Source organism: Chaetodon trifascialis, chromosome 7, assembly GCF_039877785.1.
Source record: "Chaetodon trifascialis isolate fChaTrf1 chromosome 7, fChaTrf1.hap1, whole genome shotgun sequence".
NCBI lineage: Eukaryota > Metazoa > Chordata > Actinopteri > Chaetodontiformes > Chaetodontidae > Chaetodon > Chaetodon trifascialis.
Window position 1 is genome coordinate 20,442,666 of NC_092062.1, and position 21,688 is coordinate 20,464,353.

Here is a 21,688-nt window from a genome sequence, read left to right on the forward strand (position 1 = left end):
TTTGTAGTGGAGCTTTGGGAAGCAATAGTCGATCCTCTGTGTACACAAGCTAGTTGCTTTTGCTGATGCTGTAATTCACACTGTAAAACTGTATGTGTGATTTATGTCCACAATTTTTCCACACAGAACCAAATGTTAGACAATGTTACAAACAGCTAGTATAGTAAATGCTCTGTACTGTATTTTACAAAAGGTATTATAGTCACCAAAGCATTACAAGAGCCTCAATACCAGAAGCATAAGAAGTGACACTTATTGTATTTTAGTGCAGATAATTTACAAAAAGGGTCGGCACAACTCTTAGTGGAACAAGAGTAATTCAGGAGTACTATTGTTAAAAGTGGGCCCAAGACCAATGTGTTGTTATTATGAGTCAAACATGTGAAATAACACCGGCATATTTGTGTCGGTCTTTGATTTCTAAGAAGGGGCTCTTGTTGCCAGAAGTGTTGCTGTCAGAAATGCATTTGCACAACATAATCTTCGACTAGTCTTGATTGTAGTCAATTGTCCCCTCCTTTAAACTAGGAGAAATGGAAAACAGAACCCAAAATGACTCCATAATTCTCATTCAGTGGGTGTTCAGGGAGAACTATTGCATGTCTGACAAAGAAATCACACAAATTGCATTAAGGCAAGTGAAAATAGTTGAGGATATTATAACAATGCCGAAACGAATACAACAAAGACACATCAAACAAAATAAACAAAAGGAAAAGATTGTTTTTCTTAAAAGTATGGCACAATAACAAAATATATGGACTGCAGCATAATTTTAACATACACAGACATCGTGATTGAAAACTACCAAATTTTTAGGATTGTGTCAAAATTGCACAAAAATAAAGTGATAAAAATTTCTATGTTTTAAAATCATTTAGACTGTCAGGACCTGACATGATCTAGATGATCAGTTACTGAACTACTGGCCTCAAGCTGATCCAGAAGCAAAGGAAAGAAAGGGTCTGTGTGTCTCTGCAAACCTCAGGGCTGAAACATGAATGAATCATTTAAGGACTGAAGACAAATCAATCCCCTCTATAATCCCAATAGTAAACACACGTTCATGAATCACACAGACATGCCATTTTGCTTTCAGCAATGGGAACCATGTTTTTTCCTAACCCTGCAGCAGGCACTCCCTCATCCTCAAAATTACTGGAATGATGGTGAGGATTTGTCAAAGAAACTGCCATTCCTATGCAATATATTGATAATAAAAGTGAGATGTGAAATGTTTATTTGTCTGAGGATCTCAGCTACAGTTTACATGGCCATATCCAGGACACTGAGATAGCAAAATAACTCCTCATGCCTCTGGACTTCTCTGTGCCTCAGGGGTGAGCCGGCCTGCTGCAGCAGAAGCCAACTGCCTCTTCTCTCCTCGCTTCGCCATCAACTCCACCCTTTGTCCAGAGACATTTCCCATTCCTCGGTCTTTCTCCCCTCAGTGTCTGAACCTGTAGGAGATGGGCAGAAGCAGGTTATTCTTCTTCAGGGCCTGCACCCTGCTGAGTGTCTCCTCATCCAGGGCAGTGTAGCAGCGCCGGGCATAATCTAGCAGCTTTTCCTTGGATGGGTCGAACTCGCCCACCTCTGCCACCTTCTCTGGGGCTACAAGTAGCAGCTCAGCTATGGGTGTGGTGGAAGCCACTGTGTTGCGGTCCACACCATGGATTTGGAAGGCTTTAGACATATTTTTCAAACGCTGATACGTAAGCAGGATCTTCTTGTAACGAAACAGCACCCCAGCAGCATCTTTCACTGAGGAACAAGAAAGTAGAAGAGAGTTAGGTATAGCAGTCTTATGACTAATCTATAATTAAATAATGGCACTGAAATGTTTTGCTGCAGGATCGTTCTCCTTCCCCTACCTCTCTGCCGCTCTCTAGGGGCTCGAAAAACTCGCCTTCTCTTTAACTGGTGTCTGTTGTTGTTAATGGTATCTGACATTACATCTTCCCCCGATATCATTTCCTCCTCCTCAAGGTAGCCGTCCTGCTCCAAGTACTCATCAGATTCTCCCAAGAGTGAAAGCGAATCTGATGACAGCATAAAAAATATCCTCAGAAAAACCCTCTAAATAAAAGCCACAGGCAACTATTTTTTTTCCCATTTCTTTTCCCTCCCAAGTTTTACATCAATTGAGGTGACAGAAAGATTTGTCCCATTTTTATTACCTGGACCCACGTTGCTATGTCCACTCATTTCATTCATGGATGACCTTGTAGCACTGTTGTTGTTGCTGCTGCTGCCACTGGCTGTGGTACTAGAAGTACTATGGCTATGGCCTTGCAAGAGGGCCTGTGACTGTGTAGAGTTGAACAAAGCATTAATAGAGGCAAGCTGATTGGTGAGTGGATTGGAGACATGGTTTTTGGAAGGCACCATGGTTGGGGGACCAGGCCTTCGTTGGATAAACGGACGTGAGGAGAAATGCTGTGAGTCTGTCTTCTGTTGCTCTATGAAAAGAAGAAAGTCACAGTATTTAAGAATCTGCAGTCTAAGAGGAAATACATATATCCAATACAGCAGAACTATATCAAATCATGACTGATTTTAATTTAGCGATTAAGTCCATCAATCTTTGTTTTTACCAGCGGGACGATCATCCTCTCGTCTTGCTCTCCAGTTGAACCGTCTAGATTCATAACCTACAGACAAATACCAACAGGTAAGAATTAATTTTCCATCCTGAGAGACTTCTCTTGCAAAAATTCGGTTTCTAATCAACTTATACTCAATTTCTTGTTGAGCAGGTTGTCATGTCACACCTGTCCCCTGTCCTCACCGTTACTATATTGGCTCTGACTCTGCTCCTGTCCCTGGCTCTTTGTGGAAAAGATGAAGCGGTCCAGCTGGCAACGGAGGAAGTCCCTCTCCTCTTCCAAGTCCTCAATTCTTTTCTGCAGCCAAGAGTTTTTCTCCAGAGAGATCTGGAGCTGGGTCCGCAGGTTGGTGATCACCATGTATGAGTTGTTGACTGGGGATGGACCAGCAGATGGGGGGGACTCTGAGGAGGACAGACAGGAGAGCTTGGGAAATTCTAATATTGCATGTCAAGAGATTTTGTGTGAAGAATGACATTATTATACAGATAAAGGTGAGGTTTGGATATTGATTCTGGTATTCACCATCAAAATTCTGATCACTCTGGTTGAAAAAGCCTTGCTGCTCAAAGTTGTTCTCTTCGTAGGGGATGGCAATTTCATAGGCGTCCTCATTTTTAGGAGCTGAACGGGACAAATACACAGAGTATTGACCATAATGCCTGACCTCAAGGCAAAAAAAAACCAAAAAAAAAACATATGTATTTGCTTCCTTTTCACCCTTACTCTGCAGGTGGAGTGAGCTTGGGTGGCTCTTGGATGTGGAAGCAGCATCAGTCCTGTTTCCGTCCTCCATCTCACACGTCGGACAACGTGAGGAATGTTTGATTAGTTAAAGGTTTCAAAGAAATGTCACCGGGTTCTGTTATGCAACTCGCTGGGGCATTTTGGGCTAATGCATGCACACATGATTTACATTAAAAGACTGCTTATTCATCAATGCATTTACAGAAAGTGTAGTTCCCCAGCAAGCTTTCATAATGTGGTCTGTCGTATTTTCTGCAAGCTCAGACTGCCAGCAAACCAAAGCTAATATTATTATATACCTATATGGTCATGCACGTATAAACTGAAACAGTAAAACTTGGTGAGTTACTCAAATATAAGTTTGCAGCTGCCTGGTAACCTGTTCACAATGTGGAAGCGACTTAACATTAGCTCTGTACTACGTTAGCCTGGCATAATGTTAGCAAGAATTTAGCTACGAATATAAAATTACAATTCCATCCTTTCTGTACACGTTAGTGTTTATGTCCGTCATTTAGACATTACTAGAATCTATTTTCTACCAATATATTGTACATAAATTGGTACATACCACTTTACGTTTGTAATAACTTAATCGTGCACATGTAATAAGACGTTATTACTCTGTCATATCTCCATTCTCGAGTTCGTCTGCTAGCTAACAAGCTAACAATAACAATTATCGCTCTTTTATTTTTTCAATAGCCTCTTCATTTCCGGATACATGCGTCATTTCCGGATGTAATGAAATTAGCGGTCCTCTTTTGTAAATATGAATGATAGGAAAAAAAATGCTGCAGAAGCTTGTAAAGTTGATTTGAGTTTGTGAATTTATTTAAACCAGTGACTCTTAAAAAATATTTGAATCATGTATGTAAATTATCTGTGAATAATATGTTCATATCCACTGATAATTTTTTCTTAGGACTGAAGAACTCAATTATGCGACAAAATGATAGAAATTTGCACCTACATTGTCCACTTTTAGCTTTGACACGGTTTGCTGTTGTAAAGTCTAAGCCTAAGTCTGTTGCGGCTGCAGCGAAGCTGCAGGACAGGTTGGACAGGTGAGGAGGTGTCAGGTTTCAGTGTTGACTGGCGGCTTCGGTGGATCCCGAAAGACTCAAAACGCACGATTCCCTTTGTGAAAACTGTAGAAATTTAAATACTCAGCAAACGTAACGTGACGGTAAGTGATTGGGATTTTGTTTTTCCTAAAAAAAAAAAATATATATATATGTATTCGTAATAATGCCGCTTTTCTGCGGTGTCACTGGTCTGCATGAAGAGGTCTCTTGAAACGTACGTGACAGGTGTGGCACCTGTTTTGACTGTGAATGTAGGGCCAGTGTAAAACGTGTTAGAAAACAAAAGCCAGCATTGTGAATTGTAAAAGTAAAATTATAAAAACAATTCCTTTATGTGTGTTTTAGGTATAGAGGAAAAAAAATAACTGGCCTATATAGCTCATTTGTTGGTAAATGTTGGTAAATTTGTCTTTATTTTTAATAGAGTCAGAAGATATCTGATATGAAGAACTGTCATAAGCTCACGTTTCATGACCCCTCTGTTTTTCAGTGCAGCCATGGCACCCAAATATGATGGCTTGTCCCACTGTAAGCTGGCCCTGGTGTTTGCTGTGCTGATGGACCTGTTGGGTGTGGTTTCCCTGCTGCTGGGGGTCTTTGCTCCACTAGAGATCAAAGGCAGAGACTTTGGGGATCTGCTGGTGTACACAGGAGCCCTGCTGGTGCTGCTGTCCCTGGCCGGCTGGGTCATGTGGTACAGTGGCAATATTGAGGGTCTGACCTCTAAAAAGGAGTTGGGGGGAACTGTTGGTGGAGCTGTGGACCGCCTTGCTCGCTCCCTGAGCCGAAGGATACGGATCCCGAGGACCCACAGCAGTCCAACATAGGAAGTGGATCCCAAAGACACTAACAACTAACTGACGGACTTAGACCGTTGTTACTAGAAGGGCTGTCCTTTACCAGGTGGCAGGGCAAACTGCCCGAGGCAGAGGAGCGTCATTGCTGGTTGTCATTCTCTTCACATACACTTCTGCTGTGGAGTTAACCAACACCTTGCTCTCATGAAGTGTCAGGGTTACTCAATATGTTTTCATAAGAAAAAGTGAGAGCATTTGTGTCCTCTCTGCATAACAAGTTGTATGTGGACTACACTCAGGACTGGAATGTACTAGACTACAGATTCCAATATACAAACATTAAAAAGATTAATCTGCTGTATTATTTTGTTGATTTGCTCTGGAGTCATTCATTCATCCCTCAACTGTTCCAGAAATACCATCTAGAATGAAAGTTACTTTAACCACTGAAGACATTTTTATTGACAATAATCACGTTTGCACAAGGTTGAGTCAGAGCTAATACTCAAGTCTTAACTTTCTTTCCAAGAAGGAAAAGGAGCTGCTATGACATCAACGTGTGCACAAACTTGTAAGTGCACATCAATACTGCATAGGACACTTGAAAGAATTGCTCTCCCTTATTTTACAAAAGATACTGACATCAAACGAAAACATAAAACGAATTAAGACATCCAGACACATTCAGCTCAAAGCTGATTGAGAAAATAAATAATTTCCTAAGACAAGCACTGAAACGGTTCATTCAAAAGACAGGATATCACATATTTTCATACAGATACATTTAAAAGTGTGCAGTTATTTATAATTGCACCATATTCGATTTGGAGGGGTAGATTTTTGAAAATGAATTGCAAAAAACACACATCACAAACAAAAGAAGGTATCCCCAATCTCATTGCAGCATCAGGAGACAGAGTCTGATTGTCTTTGTGCTGAGAGAAGACCCACACACGTTTCCAGTTCACAGTTAACAAAGTGTGTACACAACAGCTTCAACAACAGCCACATTATTAAGTTAAACCTTATGATTGAAAAATGTATGACAAAAGAGCCCCATGGTGAAATGACCATGTGACTGACAACTCTGCACGTCTGGAAGAAAAATGTATCACTGAATTCTTTGTTAGTGCAAAGGTAAAAATGAGCTTTTAGTCATCACGCAGCTGAATTACTCACAACCTCTACAGAAATGAGATCAAACCTGATGAAGGCACACAGTAAGGCATCATCATCCATTCGGATAATCCAGTCAAAAGACAGATGTACAAAATGAGTGAGGTAAAGACGGGTGAAATAGCATGCGTCGTATGTTTTCTAGAGCCTGCTTTTATTGCTGCTACATCGAGGCGTTGGTTCATTCAGTCCCATGAAAGCATCATTTTCAACGCTGTCTCAAGGCCTGCTGCTGTAAAGTGTACGTCTGCTCCATCTTTATCTCATTTCAAAAGGGTAGAGCTCGGAGATGAGCAATATCAGAGGGCAGGGCTGGGCACAGCGGGGGGGGCATTCTGCCAAATGATCATGTGACTGCGTTCAGACCGCTGAGGTGTAGCTTGGGACAACTCAACCGATCCTTCACTTGCATCATCCCCTGAAAAAAAGGGCACAACTCTGTTAGGCCTTTAATAAACTAAGCACAGACTAATCAGTAAATAAATACAAGGCTGATCCAACACATCAGACAGTTCCAAACAATTTGACAGCACCATGGTTTTCCTGCAACTTACCAATTCGGAAGTTAATGTAGCCCTCTCCTCCACTGAGGATCAGCTGAGAGGTAGTGACCATGCTGCTGCCAGGAGAGGTGACCAAACAACCTGTGGGGCAAAGATGATTACAGGGCAACTAAAAAGATACAGAAAATACAGCATGCAAGTGCATTTAGAAGGATCCCCCTGAATTAAAGGCAGGGTGAGTCATTCTGGAGAAAGATGGCTGCTATCGCTATCTCTCCTTCACAATGCGATCACATGTTAACATGCCTGATTTCCCTCTCTCTCCCCCCATCTGCCCTTCCTCTCCCCTTATCCTGTGCATGCCACCTGCTGCTGATGGGTTTGAATAGTGTTCTGTGGCTCAGTCTGAACCTCTGTGTTTGCGTTTGTTTTTGTTTCCCTTTCACAGACCCACCCTGTATGAAACCATGTTTTTGAACAGACAGTTAGCAGACCACGAGCAGATATCAACAATCTTTCTCCAGAATGACTCATCCAACCTTTAACAGGCTACTGACAATGTTTGGCAGGCTAAGTTCAGATTCTTACCAGGTGCAACAATGATGAACCTGACAGCTTGTCTATGTCCATGGTAACACAGCTGAGCTGAAGCAATGGAGCAATATGGGATGGAAACGGCCTCTGATGCTGAAGATGATTATTAATGTAGTTAATACAAGACAGAGAACATTTCAGACAATATAAAATTCAAGTGTTTGTACTGTCACCCTAAATAAAACTCACTTATGGATAATGGGATGCAGAAAAGGGCACCACCTCCTGTGCCCACCCACAGGCGGCCAGAGATGACCGCAAGAGACGAGATCTGGAGAGGTGAGAGTGTCAGGAAGGCTTGGCCTAAAGATGGAGACAGAAATATGTCAGCTGAGCTGCAGCAAGGAGTTTAAAGATGCCTGACACAAAAACAGAACAGAATTATTAAATATTAATAAATCCAGCATTTTGCAGAAAAATGTCTAAATACCACAGGTTGAAATTTGTTTACTCTAAGGCATATTATGTCCAAGATAGAGACAAACATTTTAAATCACAAACATTTATGTTTAAATACGTTTATAATGACAGAAAAAATAGAGTTTTAACACCTAATGTTTTAGTGACCAAAGCAGTAAAATCGACTTCCTGTAGCGGCCGTCCTGTAGACCAGTCAAACAGTCTGAGGATTGGGTCGAGTCGGCAGGACGTCCAAACCCCGCTTCCACCAGCACACAGGAAACGAACCTGCTGCTCGCTGCGTTCGGAGACTGAGAATGTTTGCTGAAAGGTCAGATATGGAGTAATGATGGTGAGTTCAAATACAAGCGTGACCAAGAGACTCAAACAGTGTAGGTACCTCCTCTGATTCTTACCTCAACCTTCTTGCCATTGATGTCAACCACATGGACTCTGTTCCAATATCCCACCCACAGGCGACTCTCTTTCGCAAGGCAGCAGCGAATGGGCTGCAAAGGGTTTGATCCAAGAGGCATCACATAGTGTGACTGTAGATTCCATCCACCTGTCAACCACAGCGCTCATTACTTCATTATTAATGTCACCAAATATTAAGGTATGTGGAGCATGCAAAATGAAGAGACTGGATTACCTGAACCATGTGAGAAAAATGCCAAAGTCCCATCAGCTAAGCCAGCTATGACTTTACCCTGGGAGTACCTGTCAGATTGAGTCAACAAAAGCATCTTATTTCAGGTTTCTAGATGAAAACATGAAGATAAATCAATGCCACATAAACACATTCATTAAATTCTAATACCTACAATACCAAGAGACAAATGTGATTCAAACATAGAGCAGACAGAACTCACGTGAGCGAATGAGCACCTTCTGAGAGGGAAACAGACTGCAGACAGCGCCTCCTGTCAGCAGAGGCTGAGTGTACCAGTATGCTGTGATAGAGAGAGACAGTCTGAATGCTTTGCCAACAGGCATTTTACTCAGAGAGAGCGTTATTTATTGAAGTGAGCTGCTTATTCAGCAGATGCTACCTTCCTTCCTGAGTTCCAATCCACACAGTTCCTGCAGTGTCACCTGACATAACAAGACAGGAAAGACTGTGTCAAAAGGAAACGCTAAGCAAGCAGTGCTGCCTTCCAAATGTTACGGTATGAGGGGATAATACGAGTACAGAATACATTAGACAAGCTTTCTATAGGAAGCTGCTGCAGCCCATTGTACTGGCACTGACCTATGGGAGGCACAGCACAGATGCAGAGAGCAGGAGCTGTGGGAGGGAGGCTGAACTGATCCAAGACTGTGTTGGACCGTGCTGGATCAATCACTGTAATATCGCTGCTGAAGGCAGGGCCAGAAACTACCCACACAGAACACTGGCAGAGAGGGGCGGATGTGGAGTTTGGAAAGATGAGTGGCACGAAACACTGTTAGTTATGGTTGGATGGCATTGTACATGGTGATTAGAGTATGACTAAAGTAGCTATTAAAGCAGGATAATGGCAGACTTACTGTGGCCTCTCCAGAGATTTCAGGTGAGACTGCAACCGCACAGTTCAACTGAAAAGAAAAATAAGTTGGGAATCTTGCTTAAATGCAGCAGAGGTGCTAAAGGCTGCTGGGTTCTTGCGTTGAAGATGTTTTGCAGTGAAAAGGTCTACCTTAGCTGTGGAGTCTCTTTGATCCAACAGTCGGAGCTGCATTAGAACAGGAACATCTTTAGGCTCCGGGACAAGCTCCTGGGATTCCTACATAATGACAGTTAATCACAAGGATACTGTTAGGATTGTGGAAATGTGCATGTCTGAATATGTTAAAGGGTGTGTAAAGTCTCATCAGTCCAATGTAGCGGGATGGACTGAAGACGAGACCTTCTTACATTGGTTTAGTTTATATAAATATTACATGGTAACAAAAATGTACACTTCAGGCTCGTGTAGCAGCCAGGGAAGGTTTGGGCATATCTTTACTCTATATTCCAACTAAGACATGTGAATATCTGTGTATCTACAGGATGTGTGCATTTCTACTACCTGTGTGTTTGCCAGTGGTATGCTCCAGCCGTGTATCTGCCGTTTTCCAAGCGATCCCCAAATATGTGAACGGATTTCTCTGTAGAGCTCTCTCCTCCGGACACGAGGGGAGAGAACAGCAGGAGACGCAGACCTACAGAGAATGCCTCTGGTGTTAAATCAGCTTTACTGAGCCTTTTATAATTGTTCCATTTTTTGTAAATAATAATAATGTAAATAGAGAAGCGCATGCAAGACCGACAGGGTCTGAAACACAAGCTTACTCTGCATGAGCCTGACTGACAGCGGGTAGCTGTGGAGACCCCAGAGGAGAGCGAGTGAGTGATGGAGAAGTTGGCAAGGCAAATGCAGAAGCAGGTGGTGGGATTAAGGGTTCCTTGGACAGGCCAAAGAAGCGGTTGAACCTTTAATAAGAACAAAGAAATAAAAAATAGATGTCAGTCTTTTAAACAGACCGCAAAATTGTGAGTGCAACATGCCACTAAATGCACTAAATTACACACTTAGCACACTTACTCATTTCTATTATTTTGTGCTGTGCCCACGTGATGCTGAGTGGCTTCACAGTCATTTTTGCCCTCATGCAATGCATAACAAAGTGCTTCTAACCAAATGGACCCTGAAATGGTAGTTTTCTTTTGGTGTAAGTGCTGTAGTTCTACATTCCCACTGGTTTTGTAGCACAGACATGGGGACCAGCATACCTCTGTTGTTTTGGAGGAAAAAAGCTGCACCAGCTAACCGTGTGTGTTATGAGGACATTAACTTCACTGCAGGTTTAACTGACAGGACGATGAGTATGCAGTGTAATCTAAAATGTTCTATTTCTAGATGAGATGACAGCTGAGACACATACTTACTTTCTCCAAACACTTGACCTTTTTTCCTCCGTTAACCTCTCCTCCTTTGTCGCTCTTTAAAAAATAGAAAACACTAAATGAGGATGAAGACAAAAACCTGAAACACAGCTCTCTATTGGAACAGATATCAACTTTAAACGAACTGAAGTGATTGAACTGCAAAGTCACCTGATGGTCTGACTACGTCTTACTGCCTCCTGCAGCTCAAACAGACGCTGCTTATATTGGTTCTTCTCCATGACCACGCGAGCCATTTCAGAACGAGAGAAGTGGCGCATGGATGTGGGTAGAGAGGCCTGAATGGAGAAATTTCTGCTATTTAATGAGGTACATGCATCAGTTTCATATATCATGATTAACACTGAGCAGTTATTGTTCCACTACATCTTTATACAGCAGATAAAAGCCTGAGAATTATAATATCTCCTTACATCAGGATCCTCAGATTGGCACGCTTCCAGTTCTTTCCGAAGTCTATAAAAACAGTGGATATAAAACAGAGTTAAAAGCAGTATATACAGTGTCATGATAACAAAAATAAATGCAATTATTTTTACAAAAAGTCAGAGAATTAAAAGACATCATTAAAACATGAAAACAATCTTCTACACCTCTTAGTTTCCTCCTCCTTCTCCTTCACCCGGCCCTCTAATCGAGAGACTGTTTCCTGAAGAGAGGACACTTCCAGTTTAAGAGCTGAACGGTCATCCGTCAGCTCCACTACCCGAGATATCAGAGCCTTACGGGCAGCTTCTACTAACTCGCTGAGAGAAGAAACAGAGCAAAAGATGAATAATTTAGGATTATGAAGACATCGACAATCAGTTGTACTGAAACAAGAAACTTTACTGTAATGAAGTGTTTGGAAAATCCCCTCCACACCCAAATAATCACACTGAGCTAGCCAAAAAAAGGTCAGAGAAATTAAATATAGGACTCACTGGGTGACTTTCAGTTCCTCATACTGAGAAAGCATCTCCTCAAACTGGTCTGTGCTGCCTACACAGGAAATAAGTATTAAAAATGCTTCATACAGACAACACTTAGAGGGACATGGGTTTAACTGGTATGACCATTAACTCCACATTCACATCCAAGAATAAATTACCACATGAAATGGTGCAAAATGGTAAAAAAAAAAAAAAAAAAAAAAAAAAAAAAGAGGAAGTTTAATGAAACCTACAGACAGAGACGTTTGTAACTCATGTACTTGCACTTCATGTTAGCGGGTACAAACAGTTTCTCACCCTTGACACATTATTTTTAGAAATCAACCTACTGTCATCTTCTGTCTGTGATCACTTACTTTGTGTTTCAATGCTGCATATGACACACTCTGAATGAGATATTCCTTTCTGTGTCTGCTGATAGGTGTGTGCACGACTATCTGACTGAAAACTGGCTCATTCCTGGCAGTTAGGGTTTTGTAAATGTTGCGTAGAAGACGAAGGGAAAGCACATAAACCACGTTTGTGTCTTTGTGTGTGTTTGGGTCTTAAAACGTGTTTTCCTGATGAGCTCACCTCTCACACTGGCCCCTCGGTCTACACTCTCCACATAATCCCGACTCAGCTCAGCCAGCTCAGAGAACACAGAGTCAGTGTTGCGCAGCTCCCACTCCATACTATCGTCTTCTTCCACCTCCTCCTCCTCCTCCTCGTCTTTTGCTTGCCGCTCTCCTTCCTGCTCTTCTTCTACTTTGCACCCCTTCTCTCCCTCCTTCTCCTCCGCCTCCCCCATCTCATCCTCCAGGCTGGTCTCCAACTCAACTCTGGGTAGTCTGACAGCAGGGGTGCTGATGATAATGATGATGCAAATGAAAGAGCAAAAAATGTGAGACAGTGATTGAATATCTGATACGCTCTGTGTGAAAAGGTCGATGAGCTAAAGTTATGTTTAGTTCATGATTACACAAACTTTTCTCACTCAAATCTCCAGAAAAATTAGCCGATGGTTTCAAATTATTACCTTGCGTCCACAAAGCCATGAAACTGCCTGAGCTCTGGAGTGGAGCTTATGATTTCACTGATAAACTGATCTGAGGTGGGCTTTATTGCAATGTCAACTGCCTTTTCCTCCTTCGCTACTAGATCTTCCAAACAGGGGGGGCCAGAATTTGAATGTGGTCTTTGAGCCATCTGCAAAAAAAAAAAAAAAAGCAGGAAACAGCAGCTAGTTCTGCCAAAATCTTGTATCAAAATATGTTTCAAATGCAGGTGTGCAGAGAGAGAATATATTCACCTTTTCATTAACACTGGATCCTTGGCTGGATGGAAATTCTGCATTCTTGGGACGCATGTGATTCCTAAACACAACACGCAGTGTTACAGAGTGCAGAAAAGTCATCTGAGGAAACAGTATCAGTTTGGGCTTCTTACATTTTGCACCACTTTCCTGCAGCATTACTTAATCATAACCTGTCACTTGTGATCAACACCCTACCAAAAACTGCTATTTTATTCTGAAAATCACCACTAAAAATACTAATTTTCAGATAAAAGCCCAGAGGTGAAATTATAGCTTTCTGGCAAATGAGCTAACTCTTTCCATAAAAGTCTAATTTTACATCAATAAAAAATTTGCTAAACTTAATTTACATTAGTAAAACCGCCATTTTTCTCTGACATATAGTATATACTGTGCTTAGTTTCATTGCAAAAGGTAAACAGAGATGCTGCTATGTTATGAAGATCGTTACGGTAAAGTTCAGAGAGGTTAGGTAACACATTGTGGGGTTCAATATCAAGTAAGATAAGATAATATAGGACTTTATTGATCTCACACCGGGGAAATTTATTCATTACAGCAAGCAGGTTACAAAAAGCAAGCACAGTGGCAGGTATGTTTACTTAATTATATTGTTGGCTCTTGCATGGGTCATAATAAAGCTGCTGTCAAGGGACACCTCGAGCCTTCCTGTGTCACACTCTATCTACGGTGTAAGAAATTAGCCTGAGGTAGATGAATGCTGAATAAGAACAACCTTAGAGGAGAATCTCTTTCAGAGTCCTTTCTCTTTTCCAAAAGTTCCCGATATGTGTGAGCCAACTGAAGGAAAGAACATCAGTGATATGTAAGAAGCAGAATATTGAGAAAAGGCAGCTAAATATCATGAACAGGGTGTTTAAGATGTCGCTGGGCTATGACACAATGGCACACAAGTTTGTAGACTGAACGGCAGTATCTGACCTTGCTGTGAGTGTGCCTCAGCGTGCTCAGTTCTCTGCTCAGGTTTGCCTTCTGCTCCTCCAAGGCCACCACTACAAGAAAACATAACATGTAGCTTGAGATTTGAACTGTATCTAGTCATGCACAAATAAAGATGAATGATGTTTTAAATGCAGGGCTAGTATGTCGTTTGCCACAGTTACTATATTCAAATGCTCACACTGATCAGCTTGCTCTCTTGCTTTCTTCTCCAGCTCTCTCTCTCGCCGTTCTTTCTCCTTTTCCCTCCCCCTCATGGCTCTCCTCTCTTGTTCAATTTGGTCGTCCAGCTCCAGATACCTCTACAGAAAACAGAACACTTTAGCAGCTCTGAGAACAGACGACTTCCTACCGTCACAACTGTTCAAAACACAAAACTGAATCATGGTATATCATGCGAGATCAACACTTTGGATCAATCCCCACCTCTTGACTTTCTTTCCTGAGTGCTCTCTCTGCTTGGTACCTCTCCAGGAGCTCCTCTCGGTCAGCCTTCTCCCTCTCAGCCTCCTCCTCCTTGTCTCTTAGCTGGGCTTTGCAGCTGGCCAGCCCCTCCAGGACCCAGACAAATATGGGTACCAGCGACTCCACCACACCCTCACCATGAGTCTCAATAACTGTCTGTGACAGGACACGGCAGCAGAGTGAGAAAGCAGGTGCAGCATGTGTGACCACCATTAATCCATTCAGAAAAACATGGCAGAATTTTTCAATTATAATGGAACAGGGAGGAAAAATAAACGAGGAGCTGTTTTACCTGTAGCTCTGAATACAGTTTTCCTGCCTCTTCACTCACAATGTTGGGGTCCAGCTCCACCTCCCCTGTCCCACACAGCACCCTCTCACCGCACTCCATCTGATAATCACTTTTATCTTCTGTATTAACTGTGAAAGTGGTTTCCCCAACTCAGATCAGGGTAAATGATTTTACAGCTCTATAAACCAATTCTGACTAAACTTCCTCACCAACTAAAACAACTAGTTCATCTAGCTTCTAACATTTCTGTGAACACCTGCTCCACAACTTAGTGCTCCATTTGTTCTTGAGAGGGACTTCATCCTCTCTGACTGAACTACATGTTTCAGGACTGTGAAGTTCATCTGATGTCAGAGGGTGTTTTGGAGTCCATCCTGGGAAAGAAAAGGGGAACATAAAATGATATATATGACCACCAACCTCTTCTACACTGCAGCCAAGTTTAATTGCAAACAAACAGTCAAATGTGTTGTACAATATTCAAGCTTAGACAAGCATTTTTTTTTCACAAGCTTATAATTGGTTGGATGTGGTCATGTGATCTTCTGCTATTAGAGTCTGTGACTAACTGGTTTGTTTAACAGCAAACAGACTACAGAGCATCCGCTCAGTAAGGATGAAATTTTAATTCTAATGGCTGGTTTCAAGTCAGGGTATAAACTGAAAAGACACCCATTAAAGATCAGTTTGTACGCTTGTTGTACAACATACAGCTCGATCAGCCACGCATTCATTCCTGGATGCCTTTCTCTTTAAAAGTAGACATTGTCAAAGGCACAAACAAGTGGTTTTAGGGAGAAGGAACCAAATAATGAGTGGCATTTTTTTCCCAGAAAAGTGACTCAAATGATAAATCTCATTAGTTGCAGTTAATTTTGTGTCAACCTGACCAATAAATTAAGTTGTAACCAAAACATCAGGAGCATCAGGATTGTGATGGGAAATCTTTACCATTTCCTGACACTTTATAGACGAAACTGAATCGATTAATCGAGCAAAAGAATAGCAGGTTATCTGATCTGGAAAATAATCCTCAGTAGTAGTCTTAACTACACAACATATTTGACAAGTAGTCTCGTGATGGCAGCTCCAAGCAGCCAAAGCAGCTTTACATTTAACTCTCATATGAAAGACACAGCGGATCTTTCAGTTAAAGATGTCTCGAATAAGGATTATGTCATGTGTAGCAGGGACATACAGACCAAACGAGCCTGTGTACGTGTGTGTCCAACAGCACCGCAAATAGCACAGCGACATTCAAACGGTGAGATGTAAACACAAACATGACAACGGCGACAGGTTACATGCGTTCATAATTAGGCTAATTAGCCTTGGTTGTTAGCGAAGACGAAAGTAAAGCTTTAAAAATGACACGCCTGAACTGACATACTGTATGAATAAGTAACGTGACTGACAGTGGACACCTTGAGAGGTCTTTGGCAGTAAGTTTACGAAGTTGTAACTTGACCAAAAAAACGAGTCCAGTCGTCGCACTGCTCGGCTGCCGTTTCACAAACTCACCTTCACGGCTGACTCCTTCATAAGTTTCATTTCACTGACTCGAAATACTGAAATCCCAACCTTTTTTTTTCTTCAGGGACGATATCAATTACACATAAACGAGTTTAAAGAAGGGGGTTGTCGTTTGATAGTGACGAGCGCAAACATGTCTTCATTCTGGCCAACCAGAGCGCCGCAATGGACTTCCGTAACCAATAGACGGGGAGAGGAGGCGGGACATGGGCAGTTTTGTTTTCAGAGAGAAAAAAAAAAGTTTCCTGAAACTTGAACGGTGCCACGTGACCAAGGCTGTCAGGTGACTTGAGTAACCTACGTCTTAGTCGGATACCTGTCGAAATACCTCACATACCTGTGAAAAGCTCGACTCTTTCCTCATGTCACTCTAAGTGAGCACAATGGTATCAGAGAGTTAGTAATGTTGAAATGTTTGCACGTGAACAGTGTTTGTTGATAAAGTTATTCAGGTGTGAAGTTAGACTAAAGAAGGTAAACTGAACCAGTTTATTGAATAGGGGCATCACCGCTGAACACTCTGTGACTATTACATAATAAACGTGCTTTAAATGATCAATGTGAAAACTGAAGGTGGTGTAACTATTTCATGCAATGAGGTACAGTGGAAATCTGCATTTACTGTAAATCACAACCAGAAGTAATTGGATGAAGTAGTTTATTTTACAGCCAGCAGATGGAGGTACTAACACATCTCACCCTTCATCTGATTTCTGATGTTCATGGTTTTCTGTTCTGTTGACTTGCACTCAGCAGCCCTTTGAGACACAATCCTGTCCTGCTTTTCTGACCCCACCTCTGCATGTCTCCTATACAAAGTGTATAGGCCCATTTCGGAGAAGACGTAATCAAAAGGACAGGTGTAAATAATATAATTAATGGTGGCTATGCTTTATTTAACATTTCAGTATCCCTTACGGAGACATTTGAATAGGATTGAGCCATCATCCTCATGGTTTGAGGTATTCATCTTTGACATTGTGCAACCACACCAGCACAATAGAGCAGAATGGAATCTGTGGTGCTCAAAGCTTTAAAAAAATGCCATTGATAAAACTCAAGAACATGTCCTGGTATCTATAATCCTTAGATCTCACTGTTAGTACTGTCATTAGGACTGTTTATTCAGCTGGTCAACCAAAAATGTGTCAATAGTGATCTGTGAATTATCTATCACCAGGCATTGTTTTTGTAAAGACAGTTTGGTGTTGAGTTCTTTTAACCTTAATCCTATCGACTGGGGTACTCACAGACTCACAGGTTTCTTTCTTGCTTTTTATTAAAACAGCAGATACAGATTTCTTCATGTGCCCTGTCCTCAACCCTAAACACTGCTCTTCCTAAGGTACAAAATCAGATATACAATGCATACTTTTGTAATAAAATGTTTTATGACTATCAAATGAAATGTTAAGTCCTATCATACAAGATAAGACTGCAAAATAGCGTGTCGTGCATATGTTTGACATGCAGTCAGAGCATGATCAGGACATGGTGTGAGTGTTTAAGTTTAAGGCTGCTCAAAGAGAGAGAGAGAAAAAAACATCTGCACTCTCTAAGCTGTGAAAAAAAAAAATCGTTTAAACAAGCAAGCTTCTGGTCAGAGACCTTCTTCAAGGCATGAACAGACAGCAAGTGGATGCAGCAATACAAAATAAAAATCACTTGATGAGCCTTAATGCAGAGCATGAACTTGTGTGGCAAAACATCGCGGGTATGGTGCACCACAAGTTAAAGGCAGTGTCTATAGAGACAGTGAAGACACCCTAAGCACAGTGAATATGCAAAATTGACAATACACACAGCAAAATAGAATATATGCAACAATAGAGATAAATGCTACGTAAACATCAGGCTGTAGACATCATAAAACATATAGCATATAGTATCGATTTCTATCTTATCCGTAACACTCATGTCAACCTCCTTATTGAGACGCAGTGGTTGCAGCGTTCCTAACGGGTGGATCCTGAACACTCTCTTTGGCATAACCTCCTAAATGATACCAGAATCAAAGGGTGGTAAATAAGCTTTTAAGTAATAATGCGGATACTTTGGATAAAAGCTGCAGTTTGTACAAAAGAAAATCATATATTTTTATTATTTTCAGATGATATTAACTGCACAGCCAACAATGTTTTGAAATACATAAGGGAATTTTTTATATATATATCACAGTTGTTTCTTACAGTAGTTTATTCTTGGGGCCACCACCAGGGGCCACAGTGGTAGGAAGAGGGTTCAATGTTAATGCAAATAAGCATCCATTCCCTTCCATTGTTTTGGGGCTGCAGCAGGATACAGCTATCTCAAATCTCTGAATATTTGCATGGTACCCTTAGGAGGAAATGAGAAAGTCTGTTCTTTTGTGCATAATTTGAGTGAACAAACCTTCTAACAGACTTCTGTACTCTGCAAAAATGTCTCCCTTTATTATCTGCACCACCTACCTTCTTCCAGGTATTCATCTTTTTGTCTTTCTCTCCCGACCTTTCCTTTCTCACACACACACAAACATACACAGTTTACATGTGGTCCATTAATTACGTGCATGGTCTGTCTACACGGTACATGTAAAAATGTGATGAGAATGAAAGAAAATACAAGCATTGTGAGCAACAAATAGCAGTAGGTAATGATGGAAGAAGTATTACTCTGTGCTACTTGAATAAAAGTAGCAATATCTCAATATAGAAATATTAAAGTAAATGTTCTGTATTCATTAAGTAGAAGTACAGAAAGTACTATGAGCATGATGTACTTAGATTCACCAGGCAGCATCATTTTAACTGCTTTATATACTGCTGGGTAGTTGAATCTAATTTAATCTAGTTTAAGGAGACATAGAGTGGGGCTGACATGGAGGGATCTCCTTTTTTTTGCCAACTGTGACTGTGTGTTATTGACAGTCAAAATTCTGTGCAGACTCGTGGTCAGTTTTTCTCATATTCTGACATTCGTCTTTTTATACTGTGACTTTTTTAATTACCCTCCCACTTTCTACAAGTACTTCTTTTCCATCCTCTCTGTCCTCTTGCGTCAGCTTTCTCTTCTTCTTCGTCAGGAGGTAAAATGCCACCACACTTCCCACCACCACGAAACTGAGGGCCAGAATCACAAATCCCAGTCCCAGTAAGTGAGACGTCCTCCCCCTGGAGTGGTTCAGTTGGTCCCACAGCCCCACAGCCACACAGCTGAAGCCGATGAGAGTTCCCCAAAAACCAAAGGCCAGCATACAGGATCCACAGGACAGCTCAGTGCCCCCGGTCACCACCGTGACGCCCGCCACTGAGACGACTCCTCCCGGTAAGATCACGGTGTCAGATTTACGGTCGTAGGTGACAGTGGAGGTGACGTCTGACAGAGCTGAAGGATCAAGCGTTTCCATCTTGGTTGTCATGGTTGGTTTTGATTCCTCCGTCAGATGACCAAAAGTGCCTTCTCATGCAGCTTCCTCTTCTTTTTTACTCCTACAACTTGACACACAAACCCATTAACATCTCATTTCCCCTTTTTATTTCCCCTTATGTAGCTTCAAGACTGGAAAAATCATCTTATCTCTAGCCCCGACTCTTCATCGGAGCTGTATGATGTTTATGATGAGTGCGATATTCAAAACTCAGAATCTAAATGTGGTTACACCGTTTCATCAGAGATGTGCGTCATTTACACGTGTACTTTGGGATCTCCACTGTTTAAAATAAAATTGTGTGTGTGTGTGAGTGTGTGTGTGTGTGTGTGTGTGTGTGTGTGTGTGTGTGTGAGAGAGAGAGAGAGAGAGAGAGAGAGAGAGAGAGAGAGAGAGAGAGAGAGAGAGAGAGAGAGAGAGAGAGAGAGAGAGAGAGAGAGAGAGAGAGAGAGAGAGAGAGAGAGAGAGAGAGAGCAGTGTTTGGCTTCAAAGCATCAGTAATGTCTGTAATGACTGAGCTGCTGGCAGGGTTATGGAAATGCAGAATAATAATGACATTTTCAAATTGGTCATTTAAATGGCAAACAGCCAAAATCGCTGGAAGCATTTCTACTGAACTGAATTAAGATTAAAAAAAAGCAATTTAATTGAATCTGAGATACAAATACAGGTAGAGGCCAAAGTGTTTCTTTGGCTCCTTTGACTGCGTGAGCTAACTGCAATAAGCCTTAACAAAAGACTGAGTCTCTTCAAGTCAGTAGATCCTTATAAAATCATATTATGCCAATAAAATATCTTGGGCCCACTAAATTTAGATATTAGATATCTTTGCTTGTTAATACAGAGTAGGACACTTGCTCACGTCAGAAATTGTGACCAGACTGGTAAGTAATTGCAAAATGCTAATATTGAAAAATGCTGTATTTTGTACAAAAAGCATAACATTGCTTACCTCAGAGTTGAATCAGGAGCTTCAGTGTCAGTGAATGAAGATCATTTAAATTCACAGTTTGTGAGTGATTTCAGTAAAAAGCCGAAAAGAGCTGCTGACTTTCCCTCTGGACAATGAGCGTAGAAATGGGAGCAGGGGGCCGCAGTGCCGTTACCTTTATCACATGCGTCACAGCGTTAGGCCTCCCAAGATGGTGGACACAATTGTCAAGATTGTTGTCATCATTTGTTTGGTCTTCTCTTCCCTTGTGTTCAGGAGGAAACTCTTGTCTGTCATTACGCGTCATTACAACCCATTACCAGATATTTATCTAGGAACAACTCCCTTCCTCTTTTCCTCTCTCTTTCAGTCTTAACGTTTGAGTCGAGTCCCACCAAGGCATTGTTTGGGCTGAGAATGTTTTTTCTTTTTTTTTTAAAAGTATTTTCCTGTTCAGCATTCCCATTTCTCCTGTCACTGGTGGCGAGATGCATATTATTTCATCAGGGTTCTTTACGGTTATAGAGGAAATGTTTTATGATTCACTTTGTTCTTTGGCTCTTCATTTGCAAAATAACCATCAGTAATGACGAACAAATTAAAAATGGGACAAATTGTGCAAAACGAATTGTTTGCACGGTTCTGTTACCAAGTGCAAGACATTCATGAATGAAAGGTTCCTGGCTGGCCGTGCATGGGCCAGATTTGCAGTGTATATGTCAGTGCTGATGTTGAGTTGGCTCCCGGTTGGCTCGATGCTGTAACACAGGTGGAGTTTGATACTGCCAGTTAATAGGCTGAATGGCTGACCAGCCAACTGGGATGTTGCCAGTGGTGAGTCATTGGCCTAATTGTAGATATTTTTAGACGTGTTGACTTCTACTATAGACAAACTTTCACCTGTTACTGCATTATTTTGCATGTATATTATACGTTCTGTCTGCAAAGGAAATATATATAGCCTATTTATTGTTGCAAAGACATTATCATTTCATCATTGTGCTCCGAAGCTACAGATTGGTCTTAG

At 41.5% G+C, this 21,688-nt stretch overlaps 3 protein-coding genes across 5 annotated transcripts; all 3 read right to left on the reverse strand.

Moving 5' to 3' along the window:
• Window positions 1-1,129: 1,129 nt before the first annotated feature.
• On the reverse strand, window positions 1,130-4,073 carry LOC139333854 (coiled-coil domain-containing protein 106-like). Its single transcript, XM_070966529.1, has 8 exons — window positions 3,928-4,073; window positions 3,336-3,405; window positions 3,135-3,233; window positions 2,792-3,013; window positions 2,598-2,654; window positions 2,181-2,462; window positions 1,875-2,042; window positions 1,130-1,764 (listed from the first exon to the last, which is right to left on the reverse strand). Exons 2-8 carry the CDS (start codon window positions 3,403-3,405, stop codon window positions 1,448-1,450), a joined length of 1,215 nt encoding a protein of 404 aa, XP_070822630.1. The 5' UTR covers window positions 3,928-4,073; the 3' UTR covers window positions 1,130-1,447.
• Window positions 4,074-5,677: 1,604 nt separating this feature from the next.
• LOC139333855 (C-Jun-amino-terminal kinase-interacting protein 4) lies at window positions 5,678-16,397 on the reverse strand. 2 transcript variants are annotated; one of them, XM_070966530.1, is made up of 28 exons: window positions 16,310-16,397; window positions 14,789-15,162; window positions 14,458-14,652; window positions 14,213-14,333; window positions 14,014-14,084; window positions 13,808-13,872; window positions 13,066-13,129; window positions 12,793-12,962; window positions 12,348-12,619; window positions 11,766-11,823; window positions 11,436-11,588; window positions 11,256-11,298; window positions 10,993-11,120; window positions 10,825-10,878; window positions 10,228-10,368; window positions 9,965-10,097; window positions 9,593-9,679; window positions 9,444-9,491; window positions 9,166-9,307; window positions 8,966-9,008; window positions 8,786-8,866; window positions 8,566-8,633; window positions 8,330-8,478; window positions 8,066-8,237; window positions 7,704-7,817; window positions 7,509-7,607; window positions 6,972-7,061; window positions 5,678-6,835 (listed from the first exon to the last, which is right to left on the reverse strand). In XM_070966530.1, the coding sequence occupies exons 2-28, from the start codon at window positions 14,885-14,887 to the stop codon at window positions 6,717-6,719; spliced, it is 2,979 nt and encodes a 992-aa protein (XP_070822631.1). In that variant the 5' UTR covers window positions 14,888-15,162; window positions 16,310-16,397; the 3' UTR covers window positions 5,678-6,716. The 2 variants fall into 2 exon arrangements, with proteins under 2 accessions (XP_070822631.1, XP_070822633.1); XM_070966532.1 differs by lacking the exon at window positions 5,678-6,835 and having other exon boundaries at window positions 7,042-7,089.
• Window positions 16,398-19,201: 2,804 nt separating this feature from the next.
• Window positions 19,202-20,743, reverse strand: LOC139334140 (uncharacterized). 2 transcript variants are annotated; one of them, XM_070966902.1, is made up of 2 exons: window positions 20,683-20,743; window positions 19,202-19,797 (listed from the first exon to the last, which is right to left on the reverse strand). In XM_070966902.1, exon 2 carries the CDS (start codon window positions 19,719-19,721, stop codon window positions 19,287-19,289), a length of 435 nt encoding a protein of 144 aa, XP_070823003.1. In that variant the 5' UTR covers window positions 19,722-19,797; window positions 20,683-20,743; the 3' UTR covers window positions 19,202-19,286. The 2 variants fall into 2 exon arrangements, with proteins under 2 accessions (XP_070823003.1, XP_070823004.1); XM_070966903.1 differs by having other exon boundaries at window positions 19,202-19,791; window positions 20,683-20,742.
• Between the last annotated feature and the right edge of the window lie 945 nt (window positions 20,744-21,688).